Source organism: Hippoglossus hippoglossus, chromosome 15 (assembly GCF_009819705.1).
Source record: "Hippoglossus hippoglossus isolate fHipHip1 chromosome 15, fHipHip1.pri, whole genome shotgun sequence".
NCBI classification, from domain to species: Eukaryota; Metazoa; Chordata; class Actinopteri; order Pleuronectiformes; family Pleuronectidae; genus Hippoglossus; species Hippoglossus hippoglossus.
Window position 1 is genome coordinate 20,254,091 of NC_047165.1, and position 14,341 is coordinate 20,268,431.

Consider the following 14,341-nt stretch of genomic DNA (forward strand, 5'->3'; position numbering starts at 1 on the left):
TGTGTCACTCTCTAACCAGACAACCCCTGCAGAGGAGAGAGCTAAACCTGGCTCCCCGGTTCAGGCAATTCCTTCCTCGCCAAAGGACTGGGCTCGCTACAGCTGCCCGGACCACACCAGGCAGATATTCAGAACCGACAGTAACCCGGACTGTATCAATACACAGTGCATCACAAAGCAGGCGAGCACCTCCTCTCCCTCACATATCTCTATGTCATAACTGTTTACTTTCAATGGTACTGTCTCGGATTTTCAGTCTGTCTTCAACATAACAAGAAATGGCTTCGGTATAAATGTCACTTCAAGAAAGTTTCATTTCCTGGTCAAAAGCAGATGCACTTATTGATGTTTGTTGATCACATTAAAATGCTGGAAAAGCTTGAAATCCCAATATTCTGAATTGAATATGTGATGAATTACTATTGGTCTCTATTCCTCCAAAATTAAATGGAAGTACAGGATTGGATTTCAATAGCAATCATAGGCCGTTTACTGAAAACATGAAATGGTTACAATATATTTTTCTTGTATTTGTTTGTCTGCAGACTCAAAGCTTGTTTTATCTCAACCTGCTGGAAAAAGAGCTTCTCTCGCTCTCGCTGGATCACATGACGCTGCCCATACTGCATCTAGCTGAGGTCACAGCTCATGACCTTCTGGATAACAGGAGCCTCTGCTATGTTTACCGACTCAGGTGAACAAATGGCATTTATCAGGAACTCCTTGGATATTAAATAACTGTTCACAGGTGTTGTTGAGGGATTTGTACAAATACTGTTTAGCTGCCTTAAGTGATGTCATTTGAGTCAGTGTCAATAGGGGCTGAAGACTTCAAGTTTGAGGTGAGAAAATGGGGTGAGAAAGAAGTGACCTTACCAGACTTCTATAGTCTATATTCCTCATCTCTGTCTGAGGCCCGAGGCACGGAGTCACTTAAATTCAGTAATATACGTTTAGTAATATAATAGTCGTATATCTTAAAAGATGTTACACGGGTTACTTATAACACTATAACTATTATAACTTAACACACAAAACAATTTTCCAAACAATCTGTCAGGGGTATATTTTGCTCATTTTTATATATGTACATTGCAAGTCTTACAATTGAATAAAGTGCAATGCTAAACAGTTTCTTTATATGTCAGACTGTTTCCAATGCATTTTATCTAAATTGTGTACCACTGTGAGACAATGATTTGACTAAAGTCAGCTGTTAACACAGAAACCTGAGGGACTGACAACCATCGACTTGTGGCAAGATTAGTTGAGTGCAGAAATCCTGTTGCATATTGACTTTGTTCATTTCCTGGTGTTGTTTATTCCCTTAATCAGAATTCTGAGGACGTGTTTTCAGCTGGGCTTGGAGACACATTCACCATATCAGGAGAAGTTCCCGGATTTGTGCAGAGTCCAGGAAAAAGAGCAGATGGAGTGAGTCAACTCAGTTATAAAGATTTCATGTCCTTACATATTTCTTTAATACCCCTTAATCATGTCATATCATATTCTTTATTTTCAGGTGCCACAAAACGATTGCTTTCTCAAAAGAGAGGGAAGTATATTTCAAAGCTCACAATCAGGTCAGTGTATGCTCGTAAAATAAATGTAGGTTTTTATTTTGCACCAAAGGCTGCACATTTACAAGGATTTACAACGTTTAATTAACTCTAGTTTTATTACTTCTTAAGATGATTGGCAAGTGCCCACAAGTGACTAACTGAAGTTTATATTGTCTAAGGAAATTTACTGCATGCTCTTAAGTTCTACTTAAAGTAATGAGTGATGGCAGATTAATATATTTCTTTAATGACAGTCTAATCGCTTCTCTCATAAACCTGGAATGCGTGTTATCACTTAATGGTGTGAATTTCATATCGCAGTGGACAGCTCTCATCTCATAAACTTTAACACCGTAACACTACAAGCTTTTAGCAGAGAACATAAGAAAGATATTTGTTCTGTTGTACTCTTTTTAATCACATTGTGTTGCTGTGTTTGTTGGTTTGCATTTGTGTTAACAGCTTTGTGCTGGATGTTGTCTATCCAATGCATCAACAATTGAATTTTTCAGGAAGCTAAGATGGATGAACCTGTCAGTCCTGGGCGACAGAGAATGAACATGTGTGCTCAGGAAATTTGGCTGGACAAAGCTGAGGTTCTTCTCAGCATGGGGCTCTGTCAACCAGCCAGGCAGCTCCTGGCAGAGGCTCACTTTATGGCAAGCGTGAGTTGAAAGAGAAGAAGAACACAGTGCAAAAAACAAAACTCTAATTTCATATTAGACTGAAACAATATTACATCTGCAATGATGCCATGTTAGTTATTGAACTGTTACCCTACAATATGCTGTTGATACAGATACTCTCTCTCTCTATTATGACGCTTTTCAAATTCTCTGTTTAGAAGTCTGGGGATCAGAAAGCAATGGCAAGATGTTTGCTCAGTCTGGCCTCTTTGGCTTGTGAAGAGCAGAACCATGCCAAAGCTCTGATCCTGCTGGACGACGACCAAGCCCTCGGTGGGGATGAAGAGTTCTGGTACCAACTAGCCCTCAACAAGGTTAGAGCTGTAGCAGGGCAGAGACACCAGGATGCACAAACCAAGGTATAAAACCACCACCTTCTAACCCTAAACCTCTACATTGCAGTTACCTTGTTTTTTAAATGAATCCCCATTTTATTGTGCCTCTATTTCATCCACAGGTTGATCAGATTACAAAGATTACAGATCAAAGCTGTGGAGCTCTGAAGCAGATGTCGGAGCAGCAGGTTAACAGAGTGTCGAATCTCACCTTCTTAGTCACTTCATTAGAGATGAGGTAACTCCAAACCTGCCTGTCTTTTCTTGTTTAATGCTGTGTTGTGTTTTATTAAGATGTTTAAGAACATTTAAGCTGCACTATACAGTTTTGGCGGAAAATCTTTCTACACAATTTACAGCAAATATTTGACAACAGCTTTAGATTTCTCCACACAAATAAATGTCAAAAACAAAGTGACGCAACTGACGCTTAAAGACACCATCATTTTGTAAAGAAAATGCCAAAAACCAGAGATGCGGAGGCTTTATTAAAGCATTTCTATAATGATCTATTATCCATGATTTTAATAAACCCCACTTTTCACATTGGGGAACCTCCTCTTCACATCGTACAGCGTGTAACTGTCTATAATTGCCAACCAAACTCAAATAATCTACATTATAATCTTGATCTAATGCAACGTGTTGTGCTCCAGAGGTGCCATGGAATGTATTCGTGCTGTTGGTGGTGGTGAACCTGGAGAGACGCTCTGCAGCGAGGTGGTCCTGATGCTCAGGACTGCCTGTGATACACTCAGAGAGTGTGCCAGCAGTTTCACTAAACTCAACTATAAAAAACAGGCAGCAGAGGCACATGCAGAGTACGCACACGGTGTCAGGTAAAGTCACCAGAATTACTTCATTTTATTTTGTATTTTTCAACCTGGGCCCTATGTTTATAAATGTTTGTGTGTAAATGAACGGTACTTACAAGTTTCTTTGCAGCAACATGGGGGCAGTAGCTGCAGTGTAATCTTATGGGGCAACTGCGACAGTCAATAAAATGCTCACTAGTAGTCCTGTTTTTCGCCAGTAGGGCCCTGGAATTTCCTGCATATCAAACAGTATACCATTTGTAAGAGCAGTTTTAAGTGTACTCAGATCCCTTTCTATGGGCTTTGACAAATACATTCTTGAAAATCCACACATAAATCAACCAAACAAGTTAGCTGTGTTTGACTGATTTCCTGTCTCTCTCACACGATCATACTTTGTGTTCTCTGTCTTCGTCAACCTTCATCCCTCAACAGGCTTGTATCCGACCATACAACTGATAAAGAGGAGAAGCAGCGCTTCCTGCTCGATGGCCTCTCCCAAATGGAGCTAGCTGTCACCGTGCAGGAGCAGGTGGTGCTGAATGCTCAGAGCCTGCTCCCCCCACAGGAGGAGGTAAAGAACGTGCACATATGTGGTCCCTTTAACAAATCCATCTTTCATTGTGATGATGCTTCCTCGAAAACCATAGGAAGGAGGTATTTTTATCTCTCACATGATCTGATAAAACTTCTGTGATCTACCCTCTTAAACTCTTTACAGCCACTTAACTTGATTTAATTGTGGAAAAACATTTAATTGGCTGTTGCACCCTAGCTGTTACATTTTGGCTAAAATCGTTGGCCAGTTAAAGATAGCAAGATTTTCTCTCCTCTGTTTTTTTAGTAATGAGAGGGGAGAAGGGTTTTGCTGTGAAATGTTTTGTATATGGCAAAATATAAGAGAGAGAGAAGCTTTGGTTTTGTTTATTTCCATATTTGATTAGCTGATTTTTGAGGTAATTATGTCCTTTATTGTGTCACATTCATGTGTCATGTCATATTCTGAGGGTTTTGGCTTTGTGATAATGTGGCTACATATCTGTCTGTATGGGTGTGTGTCACTGTTTATATCTGCAGTTTGACAATGTCCTCACACAAACAGATAAAACCTCCATTACTGTAACTTGTCAAGAGCAGATGGGTGTCAGAATCATATTTTATCCAGGCACTCACGCTGATACAGATGAGGTTATCCGAGGGCCTCCGTGTCAGAGATGGACTGACTGCAAGCTTTAAATTACATGTTGATGGAATCATGGGGGAAAGATTGATGGAACAACTCTTACACTTGCTGCAGATCCTTGTTTATTTTTTCTTTAATCAAAACTCAATTGGAGTTTTTGATTTAATCGTCTGTGGGTGTTGTGACTCTGCGGGCCGGAGGCTGGATCGTAGCAGTGTGCTCTCAGCAGATGGTGCTGGTGCCTTAGTAAATCCTGACATCCAACCTGCAACCTGTGAACGAGAGAAAACAGCTCTAATCACTGAAGTCATGCTCATTAATTCATCTTCATGAGCCAGGCTCACTTTTGTTCCACATTCAAATCTGTGTGGTCTAAATTAGTGGTTCACAACATTTATAATTTGCAATAATTCACATTAGTTGATCAGACGTTTTACTTAACTCACTATTTGTTTGTGAATTCATCATCCCAACCCCTCCTGCACCCTAACAGGCAGTTTTCTTTATCATTTAAAAACTTACATTATATACTTAATGATCTAATACCTGCGTGTGTTCGTACTATTATGTATTTTTGTTCTCATGCTGGCGCTCTCTGTCCCAGACTCCTGGAATTTGGCTGGCAGCTATGCAGAGGCTGCTGCGCCTGCGGCTGGTCCTGGCCGCATATTGTCTGGCCATGCTGGAGGAGCGATGTGCTGAGGACAAATGCCAGGCTCTGTCTCATGAGAGGAAGACGCCTGCTGAGATAGCACTGGAGGAGTTCACACGCTTCACACCTGAGCCGGGCTCTGTACAACAGGTAAGGCACGCAGCCTGGGCCAAATGAGAAATCCTTAATCTATTCAAGTAAAAACTCACCTGGCATGTTAAATATGAACAGCATCTTTGCTTCAAATAAGACTGGCCTTTTTATTATCAGCAAATCCCATAAACACCAATAGCAACAATACTACAATTTATTCTACTCACAAGTAATATTTATATTCTCAATAGAACTTAATTGTTAACAATCAACTACATTTAAAACAATGTATTAGATGACGTATTTCTTATTAAAATTAAAATTAACATGGCTCATAAACTTCAACCATTGACTATATCAACACACATGAATTAAATTAATTCTTGTAGCTGCAGTGAATTTCAGTAATCCTAAACATAGATGTAAACCTAAGATATGAATCTGAACATCAAAAATAGGAATACATCAGATAAGAGCAGTGGGCCTGTAGTTTGCTTCAAGTGTAACTTCACCCCTAAGTTTTAGCTGAGGTTTTTATAATCCAGTGTCGCACACAGACACACAAACACACACACACACACACAGACCTTAAAAAAACATATACACACTCACACATACGACATTCTAATTATCTTGATAGAACTAAGTTATTAAGAAGAAAGAGTTTCCTGACAGACCACAGTCGTCCTGAGCTGTTCGAACCGCTGGCACAGGTGGCTGTTTTAGCCAGAGGTTCAAACAGTGTGTGTGAGGGGGCGCCCACTAGGTGACGTTATGAACCATGTTCAACCAATGAATGTAGATTTTTTAAATAAATTTGGTAATGAATAAGATTTTAAAACCAGCATTAATGTATTTCATCAAAGAACAGTCCTATAATTAAGTTTACAGCTTACAAACACATCTAGGTGGGCAGTATCTCTTTTTTTCAAGTGGTTCACTCGAGCACATCATGACCAGACAAATTAAAACAAACTCCTCAGTAAACATAAATTGAAAGTTTGATGAAGTTTTCCTTGTTATAGATCAGAGGACTGTGCAGGTGAGTTTTGTATTACTGCCACTGCGGGACGCTAAAATGCGAAGCAACACTAAGCTATTTTTTATTTTATAATATTATTATCGTTATTATTATTATTATTATCACAGTCATAACCAGACAAATGCAGCATCAAGCAGCATTTAGGCCTTGTACCGCTGTTTTGGGTTTAACTTGGCCAGACAGCGTTTTGTTTTCATTCAGACTATTTTTATATTTTATAATTATATTCTGGATTTTGGAGAGGCAGATAGAGCAAGTGCGACTAAAATGTTTGAAAGGTTGCCAAGGTGCACGGGCCAGTGTACACTCACTGTACTCTGCTGTAAACCTCTGCTGCTGCGCTGAATAACAGAGAGTAATAGACTTTCTGAACATCATCTCATCCAGCATTTAATAAAGCATGTATTTCTCCTAATGCAATTTTGATACAGATATAAAGATTTGATTTCCCAAATAACAATATACAGCAGTTAGTCCACACAAACTCCAGTCACTGGGTGTATATATATATATATTATATGATATATAACAATATCCTCCTCTCTTGTTGTGCTTTTTGCCAGTCAACACGTTTGAAATTGCTCATTTAATATTAATGGTTTAGGGTCAGATGGGCTTGCAGAGCTGTGAACATGACAAATGCAGTCCCATGAATTATATAACGTTGATATATGTAAGATTCTGTTGTTTATTCTCATTCTTTGTCTCTCAATTGCATTTTTTGTCTTTCATTCCTTCTTGCTTTCTCCCTTTCTTCATCTTTCTCTGTCTTCCTCTGCCTCATATCACAGGGACTAGCACTTAAAACTCGAGGACTTACTTTGTGTCTCACTATTCCTCATTCCCATTTTTCTGAACAGCTTTCATAACAGCTTTCTGGTGAAAAACGTATTCTTGCCAAAACGGGATTAAACCCAGGGTTGTATTTGCTTCCAAAATGAGTTTCTGTTCAGCCAATTCCTTAACATCAATCAGTTTTTTCCAAACAAAATTAGAGAAGTTTGTGTCTCCACATGAGGTACAGTGCTTGTGATCCACTCCTCATTTCACCTTAGTTCTCTTTGTGTTTCGCAGCAATGGGTGCATGTGGGCAGTACTCTGGGGCAGGTGGCTCTGGGCCAGCTGGCTGCGGTCAGCGCTAACTCCTCGGACAACGCAGAGACCAGAGCTCGCTACCTGAGTCTGATGGGAAAGTACCAGAGACTGATGGCTGTGCAGGAGGACCCCCTTTATCTGTGTGCTCTCTGGGACCAACACAAGCATGTAGGCAACACATGTCTTTGTATAAATTTAAACATAATGTTTGTGTATACGGAGTGATGCTTGCGAGCTAGTTGACTCGAGCTGCGCTGCTCTAATCATATACCTCACTCTGCCTAATCCTCTATCGTACACACCCTCCCAAGTTGGCGGTCTATTTAAGCAGCAAAGATTTCCTAGATCTCCCTTTGCTTGTCAATGCCTCTGCTGCCCTACAATATATTGTATATTAATGTAATCATGTTAATGTAATCCCTGCGGCAAATTGTCTGACTAAAATACAGTATGTTTGGGCTCCACAAGTAAGCTATTGAAACCAGACACTCAAGAGACATCCATCCGTAATCTATACCGCTTAGTCTTTAAAGGGGTACAGGGGGAGCTGGAGCCAATCCCAGCTGCCAAGCGTATCCCAGGTCCAACATACAGAGTCAAACAACCACACCTATCGACAAGTTAGAGTCTCCAGTTACCCTAACCCCAGTCTGCATGTCTTTCACTAATAGTGAAACGTTTAGGCCAGTTCCCACAGTGTGACTGTGTCGAAAGTTTATTCTTTAAAGAAATATGTTGATTAACAGAGAGGCTTTACCGGTCAGTCATTATTTCAACGAAACAGTAGTTGATGATGCACTTCCTTGTCAATACATCCCAATGTGGGAAGAGGGGCTACAACACACTTACAGTGACAGTGCTAACCACTGCACCACATGCTGCCTCACAAAACCAACACAAGAGAGGAAATCACTAAAGTCAGTTAAGCATTCTCTTTTAATTATGGTCATAGAAGTCACTGAAGTCAGTGAATATATCACACAGGCCTTTTGGGGACTACGGACAGAAACATGCACATGTACACCAAAGATTACAGTGTCAGAGGCTTAAAGTGATTAGAGAGATGGATGTCTGCTTACATCTTTTAAGAGCCTAAGTCTTCATGGTTTGTGATCATGAGGGGATTTTATACTAATAATTAACATTGTTCTGTGATCTTGAAATAACTTTGTGCAGAAGGAGGCCTGGTCTGACCCGAAAACCATTTCTGTCGAGGAGGAGAATTCAGAGAAAGAGAAAGACGGAACGAAGCAAAGGAAGATCTCTGCCAAAAGTGCTGAGCTGCAGGTGCATACCTCCTGACAAGTGACCCCATCACTCCTGAGTCGTGTCTAATCTGAGCTCTTTATCTTGAGGTTCATCTCACCTCTCAAATCCCCCAGTGGTAGATCCCTGGGTGTTCTCATTGTTTTCATTGTCAAAGTTAAACGTAGAGAGATCCAATGTCCACCTCAGAACCGAACAATGGCAATGTTTTATTTATGTCAAATCATTTTAGATTGAGTTATTAAGGATGTCAAATTGAGTTTTGTCTGGCCTGTCTGTATTCAGATTCAATGTAACAAGTTTTTATTGATATCTCGATGCCATTTGAATCATATCAAAATGAGATAAATGCCTTCACAGACAGTTTTAATCTGCCAATCAGCAGATTGTTTCCAGACAAATACATTTAAATAGCGCTGAAGTTTGTAGCCTTATGTAAAGACATAAATTATAAATGTGAAAACTATTATGTGTCTGTTAAACTATTCTAAAATATCAAATATAAAAGCTAAGCATTTAATCATGAAAACCGGGCAGAACAGAAAACTGATGCTGTGAGCGAAGGCTGGAAAAGTTTGGCATGAATTCCTGTTTGGGGTTAAACAACACACGCCGACACAAGGTTTAAGTGTCCTTTCAGTTTGATTAAACTAAATAGATGCACAGCAGTAGGTAAGAGCTACAGTATGAATAACAGCAACAATCCAGCTGAAAATATTTTTGAAACTATGGCAGAAACTTAATTTAAGCTAATGCCTCATAGTTAAGTCTGTTAAAGAAAAACAATAACTGTTAAGAATACTCCATTTGTTCTGACTTTTACATCCGATTTAATACAAAGACACAAATGTTAAGATTATAGAAAGTTATTATTTCCTTAATTTAAATTTTAAGGATAGTAAATCAATACTCACATGCCCATACATATATTTCCAGAATAACTGCTCACTATAATCTTTCCTCTTGTCTATACAGGCTGTAAAGGTATTCCTCTCCTCAGATAATTCCAGAGGAAACGATCAGAACTGACAGTCCTCATTATGTGCAAAAAATGCTTTGTAAAGATTAAGTGATGCTAATATGAGGCTTCAGCCGTCTAAGTTATACACATGAAAAGGATATCTTCTGACGTCAGTTGTACTCAGACAAAGCCCCGTCTTTGTGTTAAACCCCAACCACGTGTGGACTTACTTGCATACACTTTTACAATGTACAGTCGTACTGTCTAATCTGTCTGCATGCGTTTGTCTCGTAATTGAGCAGCAGAGAAGGCAACAAGCCCAGCAGCTGTTGGCAGAGGCCACCAAAGCGCTCACTGAAGCCATCGACCTGTGTCTTCAACATAAGCTGCCATCTTCCATCCTGGCTGACGCCTCTATCAACATGTTGGAGTGTCAGGGCCAGACGGAACCTGCAGCGACGGGCCAATATCTTGCCCTGTTCCAGGTATTCTGGACCAGATCATACAGTTTGTGTATCTTTGAGTTAAGCACCTGTACTTCCAGGTACTGTCTGGAGTGTGCAGTGTATACAAATGACATGTTTCACTGTCAGTCTTATCACTGTTGTGCTCAGAAAGCTCTGCATATAGTGCATTCTGCATGCATAGCACAGGTGGCTCTATGCACTTCACAGCCAATCAATACCCACAAATCATCTCAGCTTACTTAATGGCATTCTTTAAGATATCGTGCATCGATTGTAATTCCTGCTATTACATTCTTCTGCTATCTCCTTTATCTCCCTTCATCCGTCTTCTCTTCTCTTGTTCCCAGAGCTGCTCCTCCGTTGCTATGATGGCCGAAGTCCTGAATTCTGCCTGCACTGACACCAGCGTGTCCCAGCTCTCAGCTCTGCTCAACCTCCGCAGGAAACGGCTTGGCTCTCAGGAGGAGAGGCCCAGAAGCATGCTGAAGGGAGCAGAGGACTCCCTTAACAGCCTCTCCAAGGTACCGGGTCACAAACCTCCCAACTCATGATTTATGGATGCTGTCATACCCACCATGGTGAATTCCCTTGATGGGGAACATGATATTGGTGCCGTCATGGCCTTTGCTCTGAGTGGACTGTGTGATTCCAAAATCACACAGAGCAGTGGAACCAAAAACATCCTGTACGTTTCTCATGCACGTGCCAGTGTGTGGGACTATGTGACGAGATATACTGTTGATACTGTGCATTTTAAGAGCCATTGATCCTGGTGAGTTTAACTTAGTTTTACTGAAGATTAGCTGAAGGAGTTAATGTTATTTAGCCGTCCTTTAAAAGGAAGGTGTGTCACATTCTGTTATCACAAAAAATATCAAATATTTTTGTTAGTCAATTATTTTGATAGTGTAACTGATATATTTTATGATGAGGATTATAATGATCGTTCTAACTCTAGTTATTAACAGATGCATTTAGGTCCTCAGGATTAAGATGAAAAGATGATTGACATTTTATGTGATAACATGATCTTGACTAAAACGTCATCATTTTATGTGTGATGCTTTCGAGATATTTTGACTGACAGTTTTTTTAATGCAATATAATTGCTCACTCTTTTCAGAAAACATTTCAAATTTAAAATCCCTCTATGTACCTTATCTCTGGCAGCACCTTTCTTGTGCAACAGGCTTAAATTCTGAAATCAAACATCAAGGACCATTTTTATGCTTTCCTTAAACTTGTGAATGATCTTGAAATGACCTTCTGGTTCGCAGGCCTTCAGCCAGCTGACCATTAATCCCAAACACCTACAGATCCTCGCAGAGCTCCCATCCAACCTGAAAATCCTGCTGCTTCAGCTCTCTGAAGATGGGTAATTTCTCATTTAAATTTATGTTTGTTCTCACTACTTCCCATTCGTTCTGCCCCTGTCTGCCTCTGACAGTGTCATGGGACATGAGTAAATGATCGAAGAGCACATAAGTCATAGGTCTACTTCCCTTCATAACTGGAGTAAGAGGAGTGCTGTGTGGTATACCTGCCACTAGAGGGCCAATAATTGAAATGGCAGTATTTGTGTTTGTGGATGCAGATAGAATCTAAGTTATTGAGTAACTTGAGGAGTATAACATACAGTATACACATCAAGTTTTAAATAATTTATGTTGCTGTGTTTCAATTTGAGGTCTGAACTTTATGGGGCTTTCTATGAGATGACCAAAGCTCCAGAAAATCCAAAAGGAAAGACGACACAGCTAACAGGTTTGGTGCTTGTTCATTTTTTGGTCCCATACAAAGTGCAGTCAGGCCTCCTACTTATATAAGAATTGTGTGCCATTTCATACATGACATTTACTACTTTTGTGTATTTTTTTTACCGCATCTAATTTGTCCCATTACTCCAGGAAATATGGTCGTCATCACACACACAACGCTGCATTGTTGTTGGCATATAAATGGAGCCAAATTAATTAAGTATTCCCATGTAACATTTGTCTGCGAGGCAGATACAATATTCAGATTTCATGAAGATGTGAAGAGAGGGGGAAAAAAGGCAGTGAAATGTAGAAAAACCTCTGTGCGACCGGCCTGGAACGGAACACCAGCTGTCACAAGTCATCACAGGGTTTTAGCATATTGTATCACCTGCTCACATGACCTTTCCTGGGAATAATCTGACATAAGCAGTTATGAGTCTATATCTAGACTCATTGCTTGATAATGAGGACAAATTCATAAAATAGAAAAAAAACTAAAAGAGGGGATGAATGCTGGAGAAGACCAGCGGAGGCGCTCGCAGCCATCAATTACAGGACTCGTATGTGTCTGTATGTATACATGTCTAATTGTTTGTTGGTCCTGTTGTCACAGGTAACCTGGCGTGCTCTAGAGTGGCAAAGGTGTCAGTCAGCCCACAGGCTCTGCTGGCACTGAGGGAGCAGGTTCGGGCTTTAGGTCAGGAGAAGACACATGCCCCACTGAAGGAAGCCGCTTGGCACGGTGATGAGGGCAGACTGGAGGCCTCAGAGAAGCATCACCTCCTTCCTCGGGTAAGTCTTGTTGAGATCCATGCAATTTCTTATTTTTTTGCACATTATCTACTGTAAGCTTCATAGATAAGCTCTTACCACTGCAATCATTATTATTTGTCCCTGTTATGTCCCCTTTCATAGAAAACTGCTGATGATGAAAAGTTGGCGCCTCAATTCTGCAAAATTGTACAAGAAATGGAGGATTATTTGAAACCACTGCTCGCACAGTTTGATTCTTGTTTAAGGTGAAGTTCTGTATTTGTCATCACATCCCCCTTTTGTCCACTGCAAAGACTCAATGAGGTTCATTTCATTTTCTTAGTGGTGAAACTTTTATGTATAAAAGTCTGCAGCTTTTTCATGATTGTGGGATTTATGGTTCAAACATTAGATACAGATCACAAGTCTTAATCTCCTGATTGCAGTCGTGCGATGCAATTCCGTGCAACACAGAGACAACTTGTTCATTTATTCAACTTATGTAATGAAAATTGAACCAGGAAATCGAGAGAGGGGAACAGGGACGGCTCACCCTCAAAGTAAAGGTTTCGGGTTGTTACAGGTAGCACAAATTATGAATATAATAACTGATTTATATACCTGACTCTTTTTCCACAACATATTGTGAGTAAATTGCCAATGGGTACAAACACTGTAATATGGTGATTTAGTTAGGTATATTATTGGGTGGCTTGCCGGCTGTTACAGAAATGGCCTTGGTAAAAGTGAAACGTATACTTTGAATGTAAACTGTTTCCATATAGACAACATCGACTATATAACAATAAGATCACACCCATCAACAATAAAACACAAAAGACAATGGAATTAGGAAATACCCTGCTAGAGTGACATTTAACACTAACGTGAACAACTGCAGATTAATTATACTTGATGGTACATATTGGTAAATACTTAATACTGTATATAATGTTATTATAAGCTATAACTCTATCTCATTTACTGGTACACCTAAATAGGGTAGAGACATTATTGATGACACCAGTTAAACTTGTCTTTACCGCTGCGGCAGGTACAAATGTCCACTGTGAAACATCTATTTAAGTGCTTGTACCAGTGAGACTGGTTTTCTTAATGTTGGCCTGTCTGGTGTGTCCTGCTCTCTATATTCAAAATAACAGCATGCAGCAAGCTTACACAGCGAGTGCTGGATGTCTGGATCTCTTGCACATTGTTGCATCTTACACAATCTGCCTGTATCTTGTGCTTGTAAGACATCAGACATTATAGTCCTACTGATCCCCACCTGTCCTTATCCGCCTCAGGCTCCAGGATGCATCAGTGCCATGTATTGAAATGACCAAATCCAAAGATAAAGAAGATAAGGGAAACTCAGGTAAGGGTAGAGTATGGTGGGTGTGGGCATGAATGTGTCAGTGTCACCCTGCGGGCTTTGTCGTTATCTTTACAGTGAATTACATGAACCACTATTCCAACATCTGCTGGGACTCCTATCTGGCTGCCCATCAGCAGGTCTCTATTCAAGCAGGCCACAGCTCATCCCCTCTAAAGCCAATGTTGATGCTGTCCATGTGCTTTAATGTTATAAATGATCACTTACACAGATGGTCGCTTGTTTGAACACTATAGCTCAATACCTTTAATCGGCATAATGGTAATAATTCTTCC

General features: G+C 40.2%; 1 protein-coding gene across 1 annotated transcript in view; it reads left to right on the forward strand.

Moving 5' to 3' along the window:
- Nucleotides 1-14,341, forward strand: part of LOC117775641 (cilia- and flagella-associated protein 46) — a 61,364-nt gene that overhangs the window by 34,645 nt on the left and 12,378 nt on the right. The window contains exons 33-51 of the mRNA XM_034608974.1: nucleotides 20-181; nucleotides 546-694; nucleotides 1,336-1,434; nucleotides 1,523-1,583; nucleotides 2,075-2,227; nucleotides 2,407-2,607; nucleotides 2,706-2,821; nucleotides 3,240-3,422; nucleotides 3,834-3,987; nucleotides 5,186-5,383; nucleotides 7,443-7,631; nucleotides 8,640-8,750; nucleotides 9,993-10,175; nucleotides 10,505-10,678; nucleotides 11,435-11,532; nucleotides 11,845-11,921; nucleotides 12,531-12,709; nucleotides 12,833-12,936; nucleotides 13,978-14,048. Coding sequence (XP_034464865.1) covers nucleotides 20-181; nucleotides 546-694; nucleotides 1,336-1,434; nucleotides 1,523-1,583; nucleotides 2,075-2,227; nucleotides 2,407-2,607; nucleotides 2,706-2,821; nucleotides 3,240-3,422; nucleotides 3,834-3,987; nucleotides 5,186-5,383; nucleotides 7,443-7,631; nucleotides 8,640-8,750; nucleotides 9,993-10,175; nucleotides 10,505-10,678; nucleotides 11,435-11,532; nucleotides 11,845-11,921; nucleotides 12,531-12,709; nucleotides 12,833-12,936; nucleotides 13,978-14,048 — 2,662 coding nt within the window. The remainder of the gene's footprint in view (nucleotides 1-19; nucleotides 182-545; nucleotides 695-1,335; nucleotides 1,435-1,522; nucleotides 1,584-2,074; nucleotides 2,228-2,406; nucleotides 2,608-2,705; nucleotides 2,822-3,239; nucleotides 3,423-3,833; nucleotides 3,988-5,185; nucleotides 5,384-7,442; nucleotides 7,632-8,639; nucleotides 8,751-9,992; nucleotides 10,176-10,504; nucleotides 10,679-11,434; nucleotides 11,533-11,844; nucleotides 11,922-12,530; nucleotides 12,710-12,832; nucleotides 12,937-13,977; nucleotides 14,049-14,341) is intronic.